General features: G+C 43.6%; 1 protein-coding gene across 1 annotated transcript in view; it reads right to left on the bottom strand.

The window, feature by feature from the left end:
• Nucleotides 1-16,734, bottom strand: part of LOC142803543 (neprilysin-1-like) — a 153,934-nt gene that overhangs the window by 119,227 nt on the left and 17,973 nt on the right. Inside the window, exon 3 of the mRNA XM_075888670.1 lies at nt 1,173-1,454. Within this exon, the coding sequence (XP_075744785.1) occupies nt 1,173-1,454 (282 nt within the window). The remainder of the gene's footprint in view (nt 1-1,172; nt 1,455-16,734) is intronic.

Raw genomic sequence — 16,734 nt, 5'->3', positions numbered from 1 at the left:
GGCAACAACTTTTCTTCGCATTGGAGCGAAGGCTACAAAGCCGAATTGCGGGCATCCTACCGCCATTGAATGTAGTTCCAAAATAGCGCCCATTTTTCACCATGAATTATAGAAGTTCCCCGTTTATTTTCTACGTGAGTCTCTTTGAGACAGGGCGCAGCTCCCTCCATTAAGACAGTTGTGTCTACTTTAAGCTATTCGTTGTGCTTTCTCATTTTTGAACGCACGAGAAAGTGCCGCCTTTTTACGTGCACCTCAAACGCAAAGCGGCGTCTGCGTCCACATGAAACACTGATGATCCACTCCCGTCAATTTACATAGCTTTACTAAAGTTGCGCCAAAATGGACTACTCGCGTTGTGCTACTTGTGCAGAAGCTCCACCTCCGTACCTTTCCCTTCAGTACTAAGGAAAGTTGTCGCCAAGTATACACATACTTATTATAAAAATCACATCATATACATGAAGTAAATGATGATGATTGGGGTGAGGCGTCGACCAGTCTGCCCACGCTTCCGTCCGTGCATCCCTCTGTCTATGCATCCATCCGTCCATGCATCTGTCCATGCGTTCTGCCCTGCATTCGTGCATGCGTCCGTCCACATGTGCATCCGTTCGTATTCTACCAGAAAGCCACCCCAGGTTTTGGAATCAATTTTCGAATAGGCCCTAATATTCGTGAAATGTCTATATGAGTTGCAATGCTGGCTTTCCAATTTTATAACTATTACGTATGTATTCCTTCAATGCAGCTGTCACGCTGGGTCACATCAATAATAGTTAGGCGCCATCAGCTTAATTTTTATTTATGTAGAAGTGTCAAGGGCTACCGTTCTCGCGACCGCCGGCGCTACATATCAGCTTACTGCTTGCGGTGCTGCCGATATCTATGTTTGTTACAATCTTTACACAGCTGTGAACCACTGTTTATATAAAACATATGTGGCTGTTTGACTTGTGTGTATGCGTGCAATAGAACATATCATCAGCACTACTCAATGAAAACTTAGAACACAGTCACCTTGCCAACGCACGTTTTGCATAACATTGATTCTCAAGGTAAGTGGGTCTGCCTAGTTTTGTTCTTTTCGTCCCACTTTCTAGGCAGCTCACTATTAGTAGAAAACAAGAAAGGCAGTGCTAGCTCAGAATTGCCTTGAAAATGCGACGTACGTCTGTGAAGGTGCCCCAGCCTTGGAGTTTGCCGCAGACATACTGGTAGAAATCAACGCAAGGGTCAACATCAGAGGAAAGTTTGGACCGCAGCATATTGGCCACATAGCGGCAAAGAGGTCCAATACATTCATCTCCCTGTAGGTGACGAAATGGAACAAGACCTCTCTGTTCCGGCGGGGTAGTTGAAGTATTCCAAGGCAGCGGTGAACGTTCTCCGGTTGGTCGTGTCACCCTGGATGCCAAAGTTGTCGGGACCTGCAGCGCAGCTAATGTGTCCACCTAGTGGTAAAAAAAGCACAGAATTTAACACAGAAGCAATCACTGTGTTTAGCGATTCTGCACTTCAGGTCTAACGCTGAAAGAACGTTTGAAATAAGTACTGCCTCACGAGAGCAAAGCAACCTGTCCGCCTATCATTTGCGAAGAACCTAAATGCTACACAAGGTTCACGTGGTTGAAGTAGCACGCGTCAGCAACGTGGCATGTTTGCAGCTATCAACATTGACAATTTTCAACTTGACAGGTTGTTCATGCTGTTTTTTTCTTTGCACAAGTTTATGCCTACATTCCTCGATGTGTCAGTTTCGGTACTAACCTGACCCTATTGCTTTACAGTCATTCTCATCATACCCGTAAGCAATTGTTAGGATGTTTTTTTCCCCAAAAAATGTCACGAGTTACATGATAATTTCCTGCACCCCTACAAGCACCCCTTATGGCTATTGAAAAACGCAAAATGTTTCCTAAGAAGATCTTGTTGCTCAATCCTCCACTTTTATTAATTTAAAGATTTTTCGTGTTTCTTCGGAACTACAGCTGACAAACTCAAGCAAAATTGAAATATAGACTTCCGTTTCCCTTCTTTCGCATTACCCAAAATTATGGATGTTTAAAACGTGAAAAATGTTTGTGCTGGCGAAAGTGCGATAGAGCAGTAGTGAGCGTAGTGAGCAGTAGTGAGCAGTAGCGAGCAGTAGTGAGCGATAGAGCAGTAGTGACCATCGCAGCACCATTTTCTTTCTAACGATACAAGTTGTTGCGTTTTATGAAAGCTAGCTAGCCATATGATCTTCTTATCGTTCTTAGTAAGTGTGGCAGCATAATTTAAGCGTAGGATATAGGTAAACTAGGTATGCCAGATAGCACTTTCGACTGAACAATATGCTTCTTACATTTCGCACACTTCCACAGACATATTGCTGTGCATGTTAAACTTTATGCCATCTTCAAGATGGCATAAACTTGAACGGAAGCGCGAACGGACTGATAGATGCTTCGCTCCACTCACCGTCATTCAATTCATGGATATGCTGTGATTTTTATTACTTATCATTATAAAGTAATGTCATCCAGTATCGTACCATTTGCATTTTCAGCGTATATGTATTTCATTATATGTATAAGTACCGCCCTCTACGGACAGTTCAAGAACTAACGAGCGGTGGCTACACACGATTACGACGGGATGCTCAACCCACGCCTTGAGGAGCATCGCTACTAAAAACAAGGTTGGTCCTTGCGTCATTGGAATTGGTACAAATCGAAAATGTATAGTGTCTTTACAAAGGTACGTGCCTCAACTACTTCTGTAATGACAGAAGTAGTTGATGCAATGGCTCATCAGGTCATAATTTAGCATAAAAAGCTACTAATGGCACTTACTTTCCTATATCATAACATTATTTGAACATGCGCTGGTGTCATATAACAGCGTATTTATGGGGCCCGCAAAGCTCCAGGCAAACCTTAAACGTTTTCAAAGTATGCCGTTCGTTGTGTAGACACGTCGTCTCAACAGCTGAGGGATCACCTTGTGAGTAATACTGACAACTGAGACAGTGAGTAATACTCGCTGTCTCAGTTGAGCACTTCGCGATTATAAGGTTGCCCTTTTTTGTTCAGAAAATTATAGGCACTAGCTTTCCCCGCTCCTCCACTCTATTTACAATACCATCGCGAAACACTAGACAAGCATCGAATGGCTATTTTAACTTACCTACAAGCTATAACTTATATGGAAAACGCTTATTGGAATTTCATGGGACTAAAATTTGGAACCGACCACCCTTAGAAGTTAAGGCGGCAGGAAACTTTAAGCACAGTGTGAAAATATTTTGCTTGCAGCATCAAGACATATAAATAGTTTTTTTTTCTTATGTATGTAGTATGTATGTGCATATGTGAATAGTTAAACGTATAAATAATTGTGTATATATGTGTTTATTGCTAAATATGCTCTGCTTAGCTGCTTTTATGTACTCTAATATGGACCGATCACTAGCCAATGTAGGCTAACGGTCCAGGTATCTTGTAGTGTTTTTTTTGGTTTATCAATAAATCAGATTGATTGATAAAAAAATACTCCAGTGTTTTGACAATCTGCCGGTCAGCAAGCCCGTTCATGAAGTCATATTGTAGTTAAAAAAATCGGCAGATCCCACGTACTGTTGCAATCGATGATATGCGAAGCACGAATGAGAAATGTTCATATGTCACTGTAAAATCAGCACAACGTTACAAAGTGGAAGTAAATGATGCCATACATGACTTTTGTGTCGTGATTATCATGTTCGGTTGTGTCATTTACCTTCGTCGTCCATTCACGTCACGTGATACCAAAGTTAGCCTACGTGAAGATAGCAAAACGCGCGCGAGCACATCTTGAAGGGCCTAATTTATTTATTTATTTGCAATACTGTCGACTCCAATGTTGGAGTCATTACAGAGGGCACATTGCAGGTAGTATACATTCATGAAGAACAAACAATAACATTCCAAGTGACATACATAAGCCTCACCCAGTACCTTCTGGCCTGCTACAGCTAGGGTTGCATAACACCCTCGAGGAACTCGTGGAGGCGCAACAAGTTTCCCAGCTCGAGCGCCTATCCAAGACCCGCCCAGGCCGACACCTACTCGAAAAACTTGGCATCACGTACCATACGCAGCACGGCATCAAAGTCGAAATTCCAAGATCGGTACGCGAGCAAGTATACGTACCCCCATTGCCTCGCAACATGCACCCCCAACACCATACGGGACGGCGTAAAGCCAGGGCACAACGCATTACTCAAAGCTACTCCAACGACACTGAAGCGGTTTTCACTGATGCTGCGCGTTATACCAATAAAAAGAGTTTCGTGGCGGTAGTTACCGGCCATCGTGGCAAGTACATCACAAGCCTCACTGTGAACACGGCACACGCTGAAGCGGCAGAGGAAGCGGCTATAGCACTGGCCCTCACACAGACCAATGCCACATACGTGATTAGTGATTCGCAAACAGCAATTCGCAATTTCGCCAACGGACGCATCTCGCAAGAGGCGTTTCACATACTCCAGCGACATCCCATACATCCAGGAGAGGTCGACTTCGATAACCGAAGGCACCTGTTATGGATCCCGGCACATACCGGACTGAGCACCCCCAACGAAGCGGCTCACCGCGTTGCTCGAGGCCTCACTCACCGAGCATCGCCGGAGGACGACGAGCCCCCGCGGGGAACTGCAGACATCTGGGCATGGGAGGATCGTATGACCAGGTTTCACGACATCACCACACATTATCAGTTACAAAGACGCATATACCCATCTCCTCACGAAAGGCTAAACAGAACGCAAGCGGTACACTTCAGACAATTACAAACAGATTCCTACAGAAACCCTAGACTCATGCACGCCATGTACCCAGACATATACACTGCAAACAGATGCACGTCATGTGGCGAAGTTGCCACACTTAGTCACATGCTGTGGGAGTGTCAGGGCCTAATAAACAATTCGAACAGTGCCGATTCGTCTCCCTCTTCCACCGCCAGCCTCCACTCGCGTTGGAAGGCCGCACTGCTCAGCTCGAACCTGACAGCACAACTCTGGGCCGTCCAGCGTGCCGAGGAAGCCGCTTCGAGACAAGGTCTCGGAACCGCATCCGCGGTGGGTGCCCAGGCCCACTAAAAAACGCCGGACTCGAATCGCCTGGATTCGACAAATAAAGTTTATGTTCTTCTTGATAAAAAAATACTCCAGTGTTTTGACAATCTGCCGGTCAGCAAGCCCGTTCATGAAGTCATATTGTAGTTAAAAAAATCGGCAGATCCCACGTACTGTTGCAATCGATGATATGCGAAGCACGAATGAGAAATGTTCATATGTCACTGTAAAATCAGCACAACGTTACAAAGTGGAAGTAAATGATGCCATACATGACTTTTGTGTCGTGATTATTATGTTCGGTTGTGTCATTTACCTTCATCGTCTATTCACGTCACGTGATACCAAAGTTAGCCTACGTGAAGATAGCAAAACGCGCGCGAGCACATCTTGAAGGGCCTAATTTATTTATTTATTTGCAATACTGTCGACTCCAATGTTGGAGTCATTACAGAGGGCACATTGCAGGTAGTATACATTCATGAAGAACAAACAATAACATTCCAAGTGACATACATAAGCCTCACCCAGTACCTTCTGGCCTGCTACAGTGCGCCGTGCAAAAAAGAAAAAGAAAAGAGGAAAATAGCAAAGGTATGTGAAGCATTGAAGCACTACTGTAGATTACGCATGGTTTCTAACACTGCGGTGAATGTGGATAGAGTGTCGGCATTAGTAGCATTTGCATTCAGTTTATTCCATTCGCGTATTGTTAGTGGGAAAAACGATTTTCCAAAGACGTCACTGAGTGAGGAATATTCTTGCAGACTGTATTTGTGCTTATGACGAGTAGGGCGTGACTGAAAATGTGACGTACTTAGACACATCTACTTTGTAGTGGCCATGTAACAACTGGTACAAGAACCTCAGGCGTGCCTCTTTTGCCCTAGTAGCTAGTTTTTCAATGCCAGAAGAAGCCAGAAGGTTAGCGGGAGAATCTGTACGTTTGAACTTGTGTATAAACCGTATGGCTTTGCGTTGTACTCCCTCTAATTTATTAATACCACTTAGCGTATAAGAAAACCAAATTACGGGGGCATATTCTAATACTGCTCTTACGAACATAGTATAAGCCAAGAGTTTTGCGGGCGCTGGTGCAATTCTAAGTCGTCTTTTTAGGTAGAAAAGTTTACACAGTGCGGCCGCAGTGACGTTAGCTATGTGTGTATCCCATCTCAAGTCAGACGTTAATGTAATGCCTAAGTACTTATGCTGCACAACATTAGTCAGTGGTGAACCATGAATGGTGTAGATGAATTGCGATGGATTCTGCTTACGTGTTACCGCCATAGCTGCGGATTTTTTCACATTGATGGACATTTGCCACTTAGCGCACCAATCTGCTAGCTTGGTTAGACATTCATTGAGATTAATGTGGTCTGTGTAGCTGGTTACCTTCTTATAAATAATGCAGTCATCTGCAAACAGTTTGATATTACAGTTATTGTTTGACGTGAGGTCATTTATGAAAATTAAAAATAATAGTGGTCCCAAGACGAAACCTTCCGGGACCCCAGAAGTTACGGGGACTATGTTTGATATATGACCTTCATACTGCATGAACTGTGAGCGATTTGTTAGGAAATTTTCTATCCAAGAAAACAATAACCCCTCTCCTATCGCACTTTTCAGTTTAATAAGTAACTTTCTGTGACATACGCAATCGAAAGCCTTAAAGAAATCAAGTAAAATTATGTCTGTTTGGCCACGATTATTTATTGTAGAAGCTAGATCATGAACTACCTCCGTTAGCTGCGTAACAGTGGACAGGCCACTACGAAATCCGTGTTGATTAGGAGACAAAAATTTTATTGTCTCGAAAAAAACAGTTATGTGTTTGAGGATGATATGCTCTAGTAGCTTACATGAAATGCTAGTGAGGGATATTGGCCGGTAATTTGAAACCAGTGACTGTTCTCCTGATTTATGAATAGGTATTATTTTTGCAATCTTCCATTCATCTGGCAGCTGGGATGAAGTAAGCGACTTTCGAAAGATTAACCCAAGAAACTTGCTACACCATTCCGCGTACCTCTTAAGGAACTCGTTAGGAATATCATCTGGACCACTTGATTTTTTAGGATCTAAGTTAAGAAGCAATTTCAGTATTCCTGTATCTGTGACTTCTAGGTGATCGATGCTTGGCGAATCGAGGGATAATACTGGAGGAGTGGCACCATTATCAGTCGTGAACACTGATTGGAAAAAAATGTTGTATTCGTTAGCCTTTTCCGTTTTTTCCCCTGAATCCGTGTGCGACTGTGTATTATTGCTAGTGCGAAGGTATCTCGAAAATTTGCTTGGATTGCTTTTAATAAAGCTTGGAAGTGTAACACTAAAATAATATTGTCTGGCAGTTTTCTTTTTTTGCTTAAACTCTGATTTTGCACACTGCAGCTTCTGTTGAATGGATGATTTACACTTATGGTTTTTCGCAGCCACACGCAACCTTTTTAACCTAGCTTGGCCTGGATAACCTCACGTGTTATCCAAGGATCATTCCCTGGAGCTTTCTTGTGTTTCTTTGGTATGAAGTTAGTGACACAGTACATAACAGTAGATTTGAAACTTAGCCAAAGTAGATTAGTATCACAAGATGCGTCAAAAGCTAGCTGCAAAAAGTTTTCAAACTCATGTGCGAGATGGGTTAATACGCTGCTATCATCAGCTTTTTTGAAATCAATTACAGTTGATCCACGCTGCTCACATGCAATACTGGAGTCAAGCAGCAGCAAGCATATGACTATGTGATGGTCTGATATGCCGTCAACTACGTCAGTGCGAACACGGTCTTCCGGGAAGTGCTGACTAATCAGTATCAGACCTAATATGCTCTCGGCAGTGTTCTGTAAGCGGGTTGGAGATAACACGATTTGCTGATGGCTAAAGTTCAACATTATGTTTATAAGAGCGTCCGAGACAGATGATGTGTGGTTTAGCGTAGTCCAGTCAATGTCTAGGAGATTAAAATCTCCCATAAGCAGGACACGAGAGTTGCGAACATGACGCTGCATGAAGTCATGAACTGCAGTTATGCATTCGTGTCCGGATGACGGACCTCGATAAACGCATCCAACGAATATAGAAGTGCTATCGCAAAAAATCCGGCAGAAAATTGCCTCAGCATCTGTTACAGCTGGAAGCGATACATATGAATGGCATTTCTTTATAAGTAGAGCGACGCCCCCGCCACGAAAAGGTCTATCCTTACGGATAACGTAATAATTTGGAGGAACAACTTCACTATCGTATATCTCGGAAGAAAGCCATGTTTCAGTGACACCTACTATATCAGGACTGTATTCTAGTAGAAGATTTTCGAGAGCATCTATTTTGTTTAGAACACTTCTTGCGCTAACATTCAATATAGTCAAGGCTTCGATTTTGCGTGTGGATGAGCTTGCCGAGTTTGTGGTCTTGATCGCACCTCGTCCTTTTTTTGGGCGAGAACCTTGTCGTTCTTTTCTTCATCCCAGGTAAAGGCTTGGTTATTAATGAACAATTTGTGAAACACTCTTTTGCGCTGTTCCATAGCTTTCGCCTGATGTCTCGGATTCTAGGCGAAAAGTCTTCTCCGATTGAGAAGCTGGTGTTTTTCAGTTTGTATACGCTTTTAAGTATCGACGATAATATACTGTGATGTAGCGTTGACGCGCACGCACGCTGGGCGCAGCGATGCAGCGTTAGCAAAATGCGAGCACACGCCGATGCGTTACCCAGGCAACACTGCGTCTCCCTCTTTTCGTGATGGAGGGGCGCCGGACATGTTGAAACGCGCATGCGTCAAAGCAACGCAGCGCGGCGCGCGCCTGTGGGTATATGGCAGGACTGGCGCCTGGCATGGCAATACCGGCATCACGCGACGAAATGAACGCCGGATAGCACGCGCACCGCGTCACGTCGAAATGTATGGGCACCTTGACCATGGGTTGTAGTAATGTTCTCACATGACACGCATTTCATTATTATCTTGTGTGCACCAGTCACATACCTTCGTAATCCATTGGCGTCACGTAACACCTAATTTGGCATATGTGCATGGCATATTGCCATGCAAGCTGTCGATGGGAGGTCGCGCCACGTCTTATCGCAGAAGCTTCCGGAAAGGCCACCAGCGTGTCATCAGTATGACATGTAGTCATGTTGTTACATTACACGCATGTCGTGATTGTCATCTTTGCACCAGTATTATACTTTTGTCATCTATTCACGTCCCGTATTAGCAAATTTGGTATAAGTGGAGCTAGCGAAACAGCCGCCAGCGAATCATGAGAGCGGCATGTAATCATTTTGTTACATGACACTCATCTCATGATTATCATGTTTGCACCGGTCGCATACCTTTGTCATCTATTCACAAACTGTAATACCAAATTTGGTATATGTGACACTAGCGAAACGGCCGCGAACGCATCATGGGCGTGACATGTAGTCGTGTTGTTACATTACACGCATGTCATGATTTTCATGTTAGGGTCAGTTGCTTGTGTTCGCCAAGCAATCATGCCATACCATATCAGTTTTGCAACACGCCATGTGAACGAAACCACCTCAAGAGCTGCGGGACCATGAAATGTAACTCATGACATTCATGAGAAACATGTCATGATTTTCATGTTATGACAAGTCAAACACATTCTTCATACAGTGATTTTATGATGCACCAAGTTTGGTATAGACACCGTATTCGAAACGGCTAGGAGAGCTAAAAGTCGTAAGCGGTTAGATAGATAGATAGATAGATAGATAGATAGATAGATAGATAGATAGATAGATAGATAGATAGATAGATAGATAGATAGATAGATAGATAGATAGATAGACAGATAGATAGATAGATAGATAGATAGATACGTTGAAAGTTGTCGAAGTTTACTAGGAAATGCTTCGCATTTAAAAGTGCCTCACGGCTGTTGCCTGCTTAGCGTTATCAATATGACAAATCTAAGGCCGTTTATATCCCATAACCAGAACCTAATTAAAATGGACATCAACCTGGCACTCTCTCACGTCCACAAATAATCACATGATGTGGTTCTCAACAAAAAGGACCTCTACGGAAATGGCACAGGTGTCTGATCAGCAGAAAAGAACCCCACCTCCCCCGTTATTTGTCAATGAATGCAATGTCTTCAAAACACCAGTATACGCTGCGTAGGTCTTACAGATCAGTTCAGAATAAACAATAAACTGTCCACCTAATCTCACGCGTTTCACTTTCATGTGACACTAATTTATATGTTGTAGACATTGATTATGTATTTTGTCAATACTTCTAAAGTGGCGAATGAATATACTGGAATTAAATTCAGTGAACGCGGTCACACTTTTGCTATACACGCGTGATATTCAGTGAAATCAAAACGCTTCATTTTCAGACGTACAGCGTTAGCGAACGTTAATTTCGTATTTTCCATCCCTCTGCGAGAAGCGTCATACGTGTTTTATTGCAGTAATGAGGAAGTCTATGTGGGCGGCGAGAGATTGGTCCGGTGAGCAGGAGGATGGTAAGAGAGGTAACGCGCTATATAACCTTTAAGTGCAACGCTTCTATTGGATTCGCTGTTGAATAGAGCATATGGGAACTTCGTGCAAAACCTGAAAAGGCAATGATTGCACCCCGAAGCGATACCCTCAGTGACACTGAGATCCACCGACGCAACCACCACTGTTTATTTTGCTACATTTTGTGCAAGAATTTCTTAAATGGCGTGGCCAAGCCCTTGGGGATATTTCCAAACAGAAGCGCTAGCTGCGATGTAGTGACTGTATTAGTCAATTCAGACCCAGTTACTTTTGATATTCCAGTAATGCGCGAAATACATGAGAGACATAACTTCAGGGCCACATATCGGCTTTAAACAATCACATTTATTTTAGGAAGGGGTGTCATGGCACCTGCGTTCAGATACAGTGCATTTTCTCGGCTTAATGAACTTGCCAACGTAGCGGTACGTTTGCTGCAGCAACACCGCATTCCTAGATTCTTCATTGTTAAGACGTCAAGATCATCATAACATAACCATTCCACCATCCTCAGAAGCATAGCTTTCAATTAGGCCAGTCAAAGCACCACGAAAAAGCTAGTTGATGTGCTCACACGTGACCACAAGTAGTCACTAGTGACACGTGATTGCATTTGTTCTTCACGCGTATGCTGTAGTTACTATCGGGTCACCTTCTTTCTTAGGGGCGCCTCTGCAACATTGGCCTTAATTGATCTCATATGACGCCATATGCAAGTCTTATGAACGAAATCGTACTAGGTTTATTCAACGCGGTGATTTAGACAGTTTGGTAGGCAATGTACTGATGTGAGTGCTGTAGACAGTTCTCATCCCTATTTTCCGGCTCCTTCCACGAGTTAAAGGACTGAAGTTTCATCACAATTCTATCAGCCCTTATTTCTAATCTAATGGTTGGTTGACACAACGACTAGCAGCGGTCACGCGACTATGTGGGACTGGTCGCAAATGGTCGAGAACGGTCGCAAACGCTCGATTTTCAGTCGCGTGACTGCAGCCGCAAAACTGCTGGAACGAATCAGCGATGCCCAGAAGTGACACTAGCATTTCTTTATATGCAGGCTCATTTTTGTTTTTTTTTGTTTTTACATTGTGCTGACCTCCTGTCGCCGGATACAAACGCGTGCGCCCCTCTAGGTCTGTGGCACCATGACCACCAAGGAGTACTTGGCTTGGAGATGGCAGAACGCAGCAGCTCGAGCAAAGTGCCGAATTTACGTGGCGGCATTCGCAAGAAGCTAAACACCGTAAAATGAAGAGAAAATGAATTGTGCACTATTTTCCCACCTATTCAGAATCATTTTCTGTCTTAAGCTTGAATCGCGACCGCCTTCAATAAAGGGCGTTTGGAATGCCTTTGTGCTTCATACTTTGGCACCGAATAAAGATACCGCGTTCGAAACTCATTTGTGGTCAGTGGAGGCTGAGGCAAGTCAAGTTCAATAGGCCTCTCCCTGTTTGTAAACTGTGTGACGTCATTGAGGGCAACCGCCCACCATAATCTCTCTCGGAGCAGGTGCTGGTTGGCAAGAAAGTTCCGCTGGTAGCAACTTTCTGCATAGCGGAGTTGCGTGTCAAAATTCCCTCGAGGGAAATTTCTACATTGCTCTGGTTTAAAGTCCCTGCTTTTGAAAGAAGGGGGTCGCGGAAGGGTTGCTGCGCATAGTGTGGAAATCGGCTCGTCGTAGATGGATGGATGGATGGATGGATGGAGAAACTTTATTTAGAGTACTGGGAGACGTGACTAGCACGCAGTGTGCTTCAACCAGGTAGATGGCAGCTATAAAACATCTCGTCTTTTTCGAAAGCGAACGCTTTGAATGTACATGGTGACTGGCACTTTGAGAAATATTTGCATCGCATGAATGTAAACTTATTCAATTTGCATCGTGGCATGTGTAATGGAGTTTTAAATGAGGTACATCATTGGCAGCAGCGTGGTTTTGAGCTGCTGTGCGTGACGTCACGGTTATGATTCTCACTCATTGCGCAAAAGTCGGATTGGAGATTAACGAAAAAACAAATGGCAGCATATACACGGAGTGAATGATGGATAGTTGGGCGAAGCATCTGTCCGTCCATCCGTTCTTGCTTCCGTCCATCCATGCATGCGTCTGTGTGGCGGCCCGTGCGTCCATCCGCCCGTCCGTGCGGGCGTCTGCTCGTGCGTCCGCACGTTCATCTGTGCGTCCGTCCCTGCTTTCCTTTATGCATCTGCTCCTGCGTCTGTCTATGCGTTCATCCATCCGTGCAGCCATCCGTGCGTGCGTCCATGCATCTGTCTGTGTGTCAGTTAGTCTACCTATTCAACACTCCAAGTACCGCCACCTCGCATCTTTTAATCCTATATTCCTCATATAGAAGCACCGCCATCCAGCGGACATTACAAGGACTGAACAAGAAGAGGCACACGCACACTTTCTTACGGCTTGCGCTTCGTGTCTCCTTCCCACCTTTAACCACCTCGAGTTCATGGTATATACTAGTTCACTGTATTCATGGCACTGCGGCGCCACGCTCGCTAAACCTTTCTAAAACCTAAGAGGTTACGGCCAGCGAGAATAACGTAGCAACCCTTTCTTGTGTTTTTCGCGTTGTTGAACAATAAAATTTCGCAGCGTGCGCGTTAACTTAAAGCCGAATACTCCTGTCTCTTATTCCCTCTTAGCAGTCATTGGCATGTACATTGAGCAATATTTTTTATTGTTCAACAACGCACAGAAGAAATCTTTCAAAGGCACCATCTTGGAGGTCAAAATGTAATACTTTTTACACACTACTACTACAGCCACGATGGACGAATAGGTGCCGCTATAAGGAGCTGCGCCCCTAAAAACGAAACACTTCTTGCCATGTGTTAGGCTGAGCTTAACATATCCTCGTGAAGGTGGAATTCTGCCGCTGCGTTTCTCAATAACCCAGTGATAATTCATGCGATGTAAAAACCGACAAGTTAACGATATATAATACTATCTGGCCCAGTTACCTTGCTGCATTTGGCACCTATAACGTGTTTTCGTTCCTATTTTGCCCCTTTAGGCTTGATACACAAGCTTCTAATGTGCATTGTCACTTCATAAGGATCAAGTCGTAAAAGTACAAAGTAAATAAACGAAAATCTCTGCTGTGCCCATTACACGTATCAGGTATCTGATAATACGAGTGATAGCCGCGGTGAAGCACCTATGCAGATTCGATAACGCTACAACATGCTTGCACCTCATGCATAGTCGTATATATCACCCAAAGATTATGCACTTTTGTTTTTCTGCACGCCGCGCATACACGGAGATGTACCCACTCGCAGATGATCGCGTCAAATGCATTTTTACTTTGACTGGAAAGTCAGATAGTGAAGTTCCATCGATAACCAGGTACTGGAAGCGGCCCAAAACGAATACCAGTGTTTTCGCAAACAGGACGCATCGCGTTATTCACACTGCACACACCACGCATAATATTCCCAGTTTCACCATCCGTAAAGGCGAACCAATATTGTCGATGCCTTTCAGCGCACACTACACGCCAAAGGCAACACTACACATTTTCGAAGACGATGCCACTGTTCGTCGCACTGGCCGCCACGTGCGTTCACTTATCCGAGATAAACAGCCAGCAAGCGTGGAAAATATTTCATCACTCACTTTACCACACACCTAGTGTTGTCCAACACATACCACAGCTAATGTTGCCCCTGTGAGATGAAGATTAGGCTTCTAAAAAGAAAAAAAAATTGCCCCAATCTCCGAGCGACTGCACTCTACACAGCCACCAGCGGGAGTGTTTTGCCAACCACCGCCTTGCACGATCACCGGTGACGTCATGCTGTAACGTACCCCGGTAGAGGTATATTCAAGGATTTCTATCGAGGAAAGGAGAGAAAAGTAAGCCCTGTGGCTGTCTGCGTCAGAGTACGACACTTCAACATTAGCTCACTAGGGATGGGGGTAAGGAGGGATTAAACGAATAGGATTAAAATGTAAATAGATAGGGAGAGGAAGGAGAGAACGTGGTGCAGAGACAGCGAATGACAGAAAACGACGGAAGTAAGGAGAAGATAGGAAAGAAGGACATGGTGGCAGGAGTCCGCGGGCGGGGCACCACTCAGTTCTTGTCGTCGTCAGCAGATGGCGTAGGGTGAGCCCAGTCAGCCAGAGCTACTCTTTCGTTGGAGATCGCTGGCGCACAACCGGTCGGCACGAAATCTAGAGAGCGAGTCTATTCAAGGAGCGTTTCTGAATACGTACCACTCTCGGGAATATCTATCCCGAGATATTCTATCTATCTATCTATCTATCTATCTATCTATCTATCTATCTATCTATCTATCTATCTATCTATCTATCTATCTATCTATCTATCTATCTATCTATCTATCTATCTATCTGTCTGTCTATCTATCTATCTATCTATCTATCTATCTATCTATCTATCTATCTATCTATCTATCTATCTATCTATCTATCTATCTACCTATCTATCTATCTGTCTATCTATCTATCTATCCATCTATCTATCTGGCTGCCTCAGACATTTAGCTCTCCTAGCTGTTTGAATAATGGTATCGATACCAAAGTTGGTATGGCATAACATCACTGTATGACGGGAATATTTGACTCATCATAGCATTAAAATCATGACATATATGTCATGAATGTTATAATTTACATTTCATGGTCTTGCTGCCCTTGTGGCGGTTTCGTTCACATGACATGAAGCAAAACTGGTATGGTATAACATGATCACATGGCCAATACAAGAGTCGAACCCTAACATGAAAATCATGACATGCGTGTCATTTAACAACATGTATAAATGCCACGCTCATGATGTGCTCATGGCCATTTCGTTAGCGTCACATATACGAAATCGGGTATTACGGTACGTGAATGAATGACGATGGTATGTGACTGCTACAAACATGATAATCATGAGATGCGTGTCATGTATAGCTTATCGTAGAGATCGCGGATCTAGGGGTGGTGGTGTTGCGATTATCTGTAAAAGATCAACTGAGTGCACAGAACGTTCTTTGCCACCTGAAACTGAATTATTGCATGTGACATGACTTTATACGGCAGTTCGTTCACATACATTGCAGTGTATCGTTCTCCCGATTCTTCGGCAGACTACATGCAAGCTTTCAATGACTTTTTACATTGCGAATTTCCGAATTAAAAAAAAAATTTGTAATGACCGGTGATTTTAATCTTCCGCATATTAACTGGGTGTAGTATAAAGCGGGTCAGGTTGATGTATTACCATCCCGAGCTCTCTTAGATGGGGTGTTCTCGCTCAGTATGGTTCAAGTTGTACAGGAGTGCACACGAGTACACGAAAAGGGTGGCTCTTTACTTGATCTTGTATTTTTGAGTCCATCACTGGCTGAACAAAAGTACACTTGTGTAGTGATGGACGGTACTTTAGATCACAGTATGGTGATTGATTGATTGATTTGTGGGGTTTAACGTTCCAAAACCACTATATAATTATGAGAGACGTCGTAGTGGAGGGCTCCGGAAATTTCGACCTAGTGGAATAGTATGGTGATTCTTCAGCTATTGGGCATGCGTCATGAAGCGCAAGCCACAAAGTCTGTACTGGTGCCCAATTACTCTAGAGCTGATGATGTTTTAATTCTGAACTTTTTTGACATTGATTATGAAGATTTTAAGCGCATTGCTGTATGTGATAGTTCAACGGTTGATGATGCGTGGAAAAGGTCTAAAGAAACTGTACACACACTAATAAAAAGTTACATACCTGACCGAACAAAAAAGGTTCAAAGAATGAGTCCATGGGTTTCGCGAAAAATTATTCACATGAAACGACAACTAAGGCGCATGCAGGCAAAACGAAAAAATAGTAAATGAAGTCTCAGATCGGCTGATGTCACGACGCTCTCTTCGTCGTTCAGAGCTGAGCTGGCTTACGCATAAAGGCGAAACATGAATAAATCTTTAACGCAGTTTATTAAAACAGCACCGCAGAAATTTTAGCAATATTTATCGAAAGAAAAATCGAATACTGTGTATTTAAATAAAAAAAACCGGCACTGTTACCAATAGTTTTCAGTTAGCCTGTACTTTTACTGATTATCTGAAA

The sequence above is a fragment of the Rhipicephalus microplus genome, chromosome 3 (genome assembly GCF_043290135.1).
Source record: "Rhipicephalus microplus isolate Deutch F79 chromosome 3, USDA_Rmic, whole genome shotgun sequence".
NCBI lineage: Eukaryota > Metazoa > Arthropoda > Arachnida > Ixodida > Ixodidae > Rhipicephalus > Rhipicephalus microplus.
Note: the sequence above shows the minus strand (reverse complement) of the source record. Positions and strands in the feature narration are given on the sequence as shown.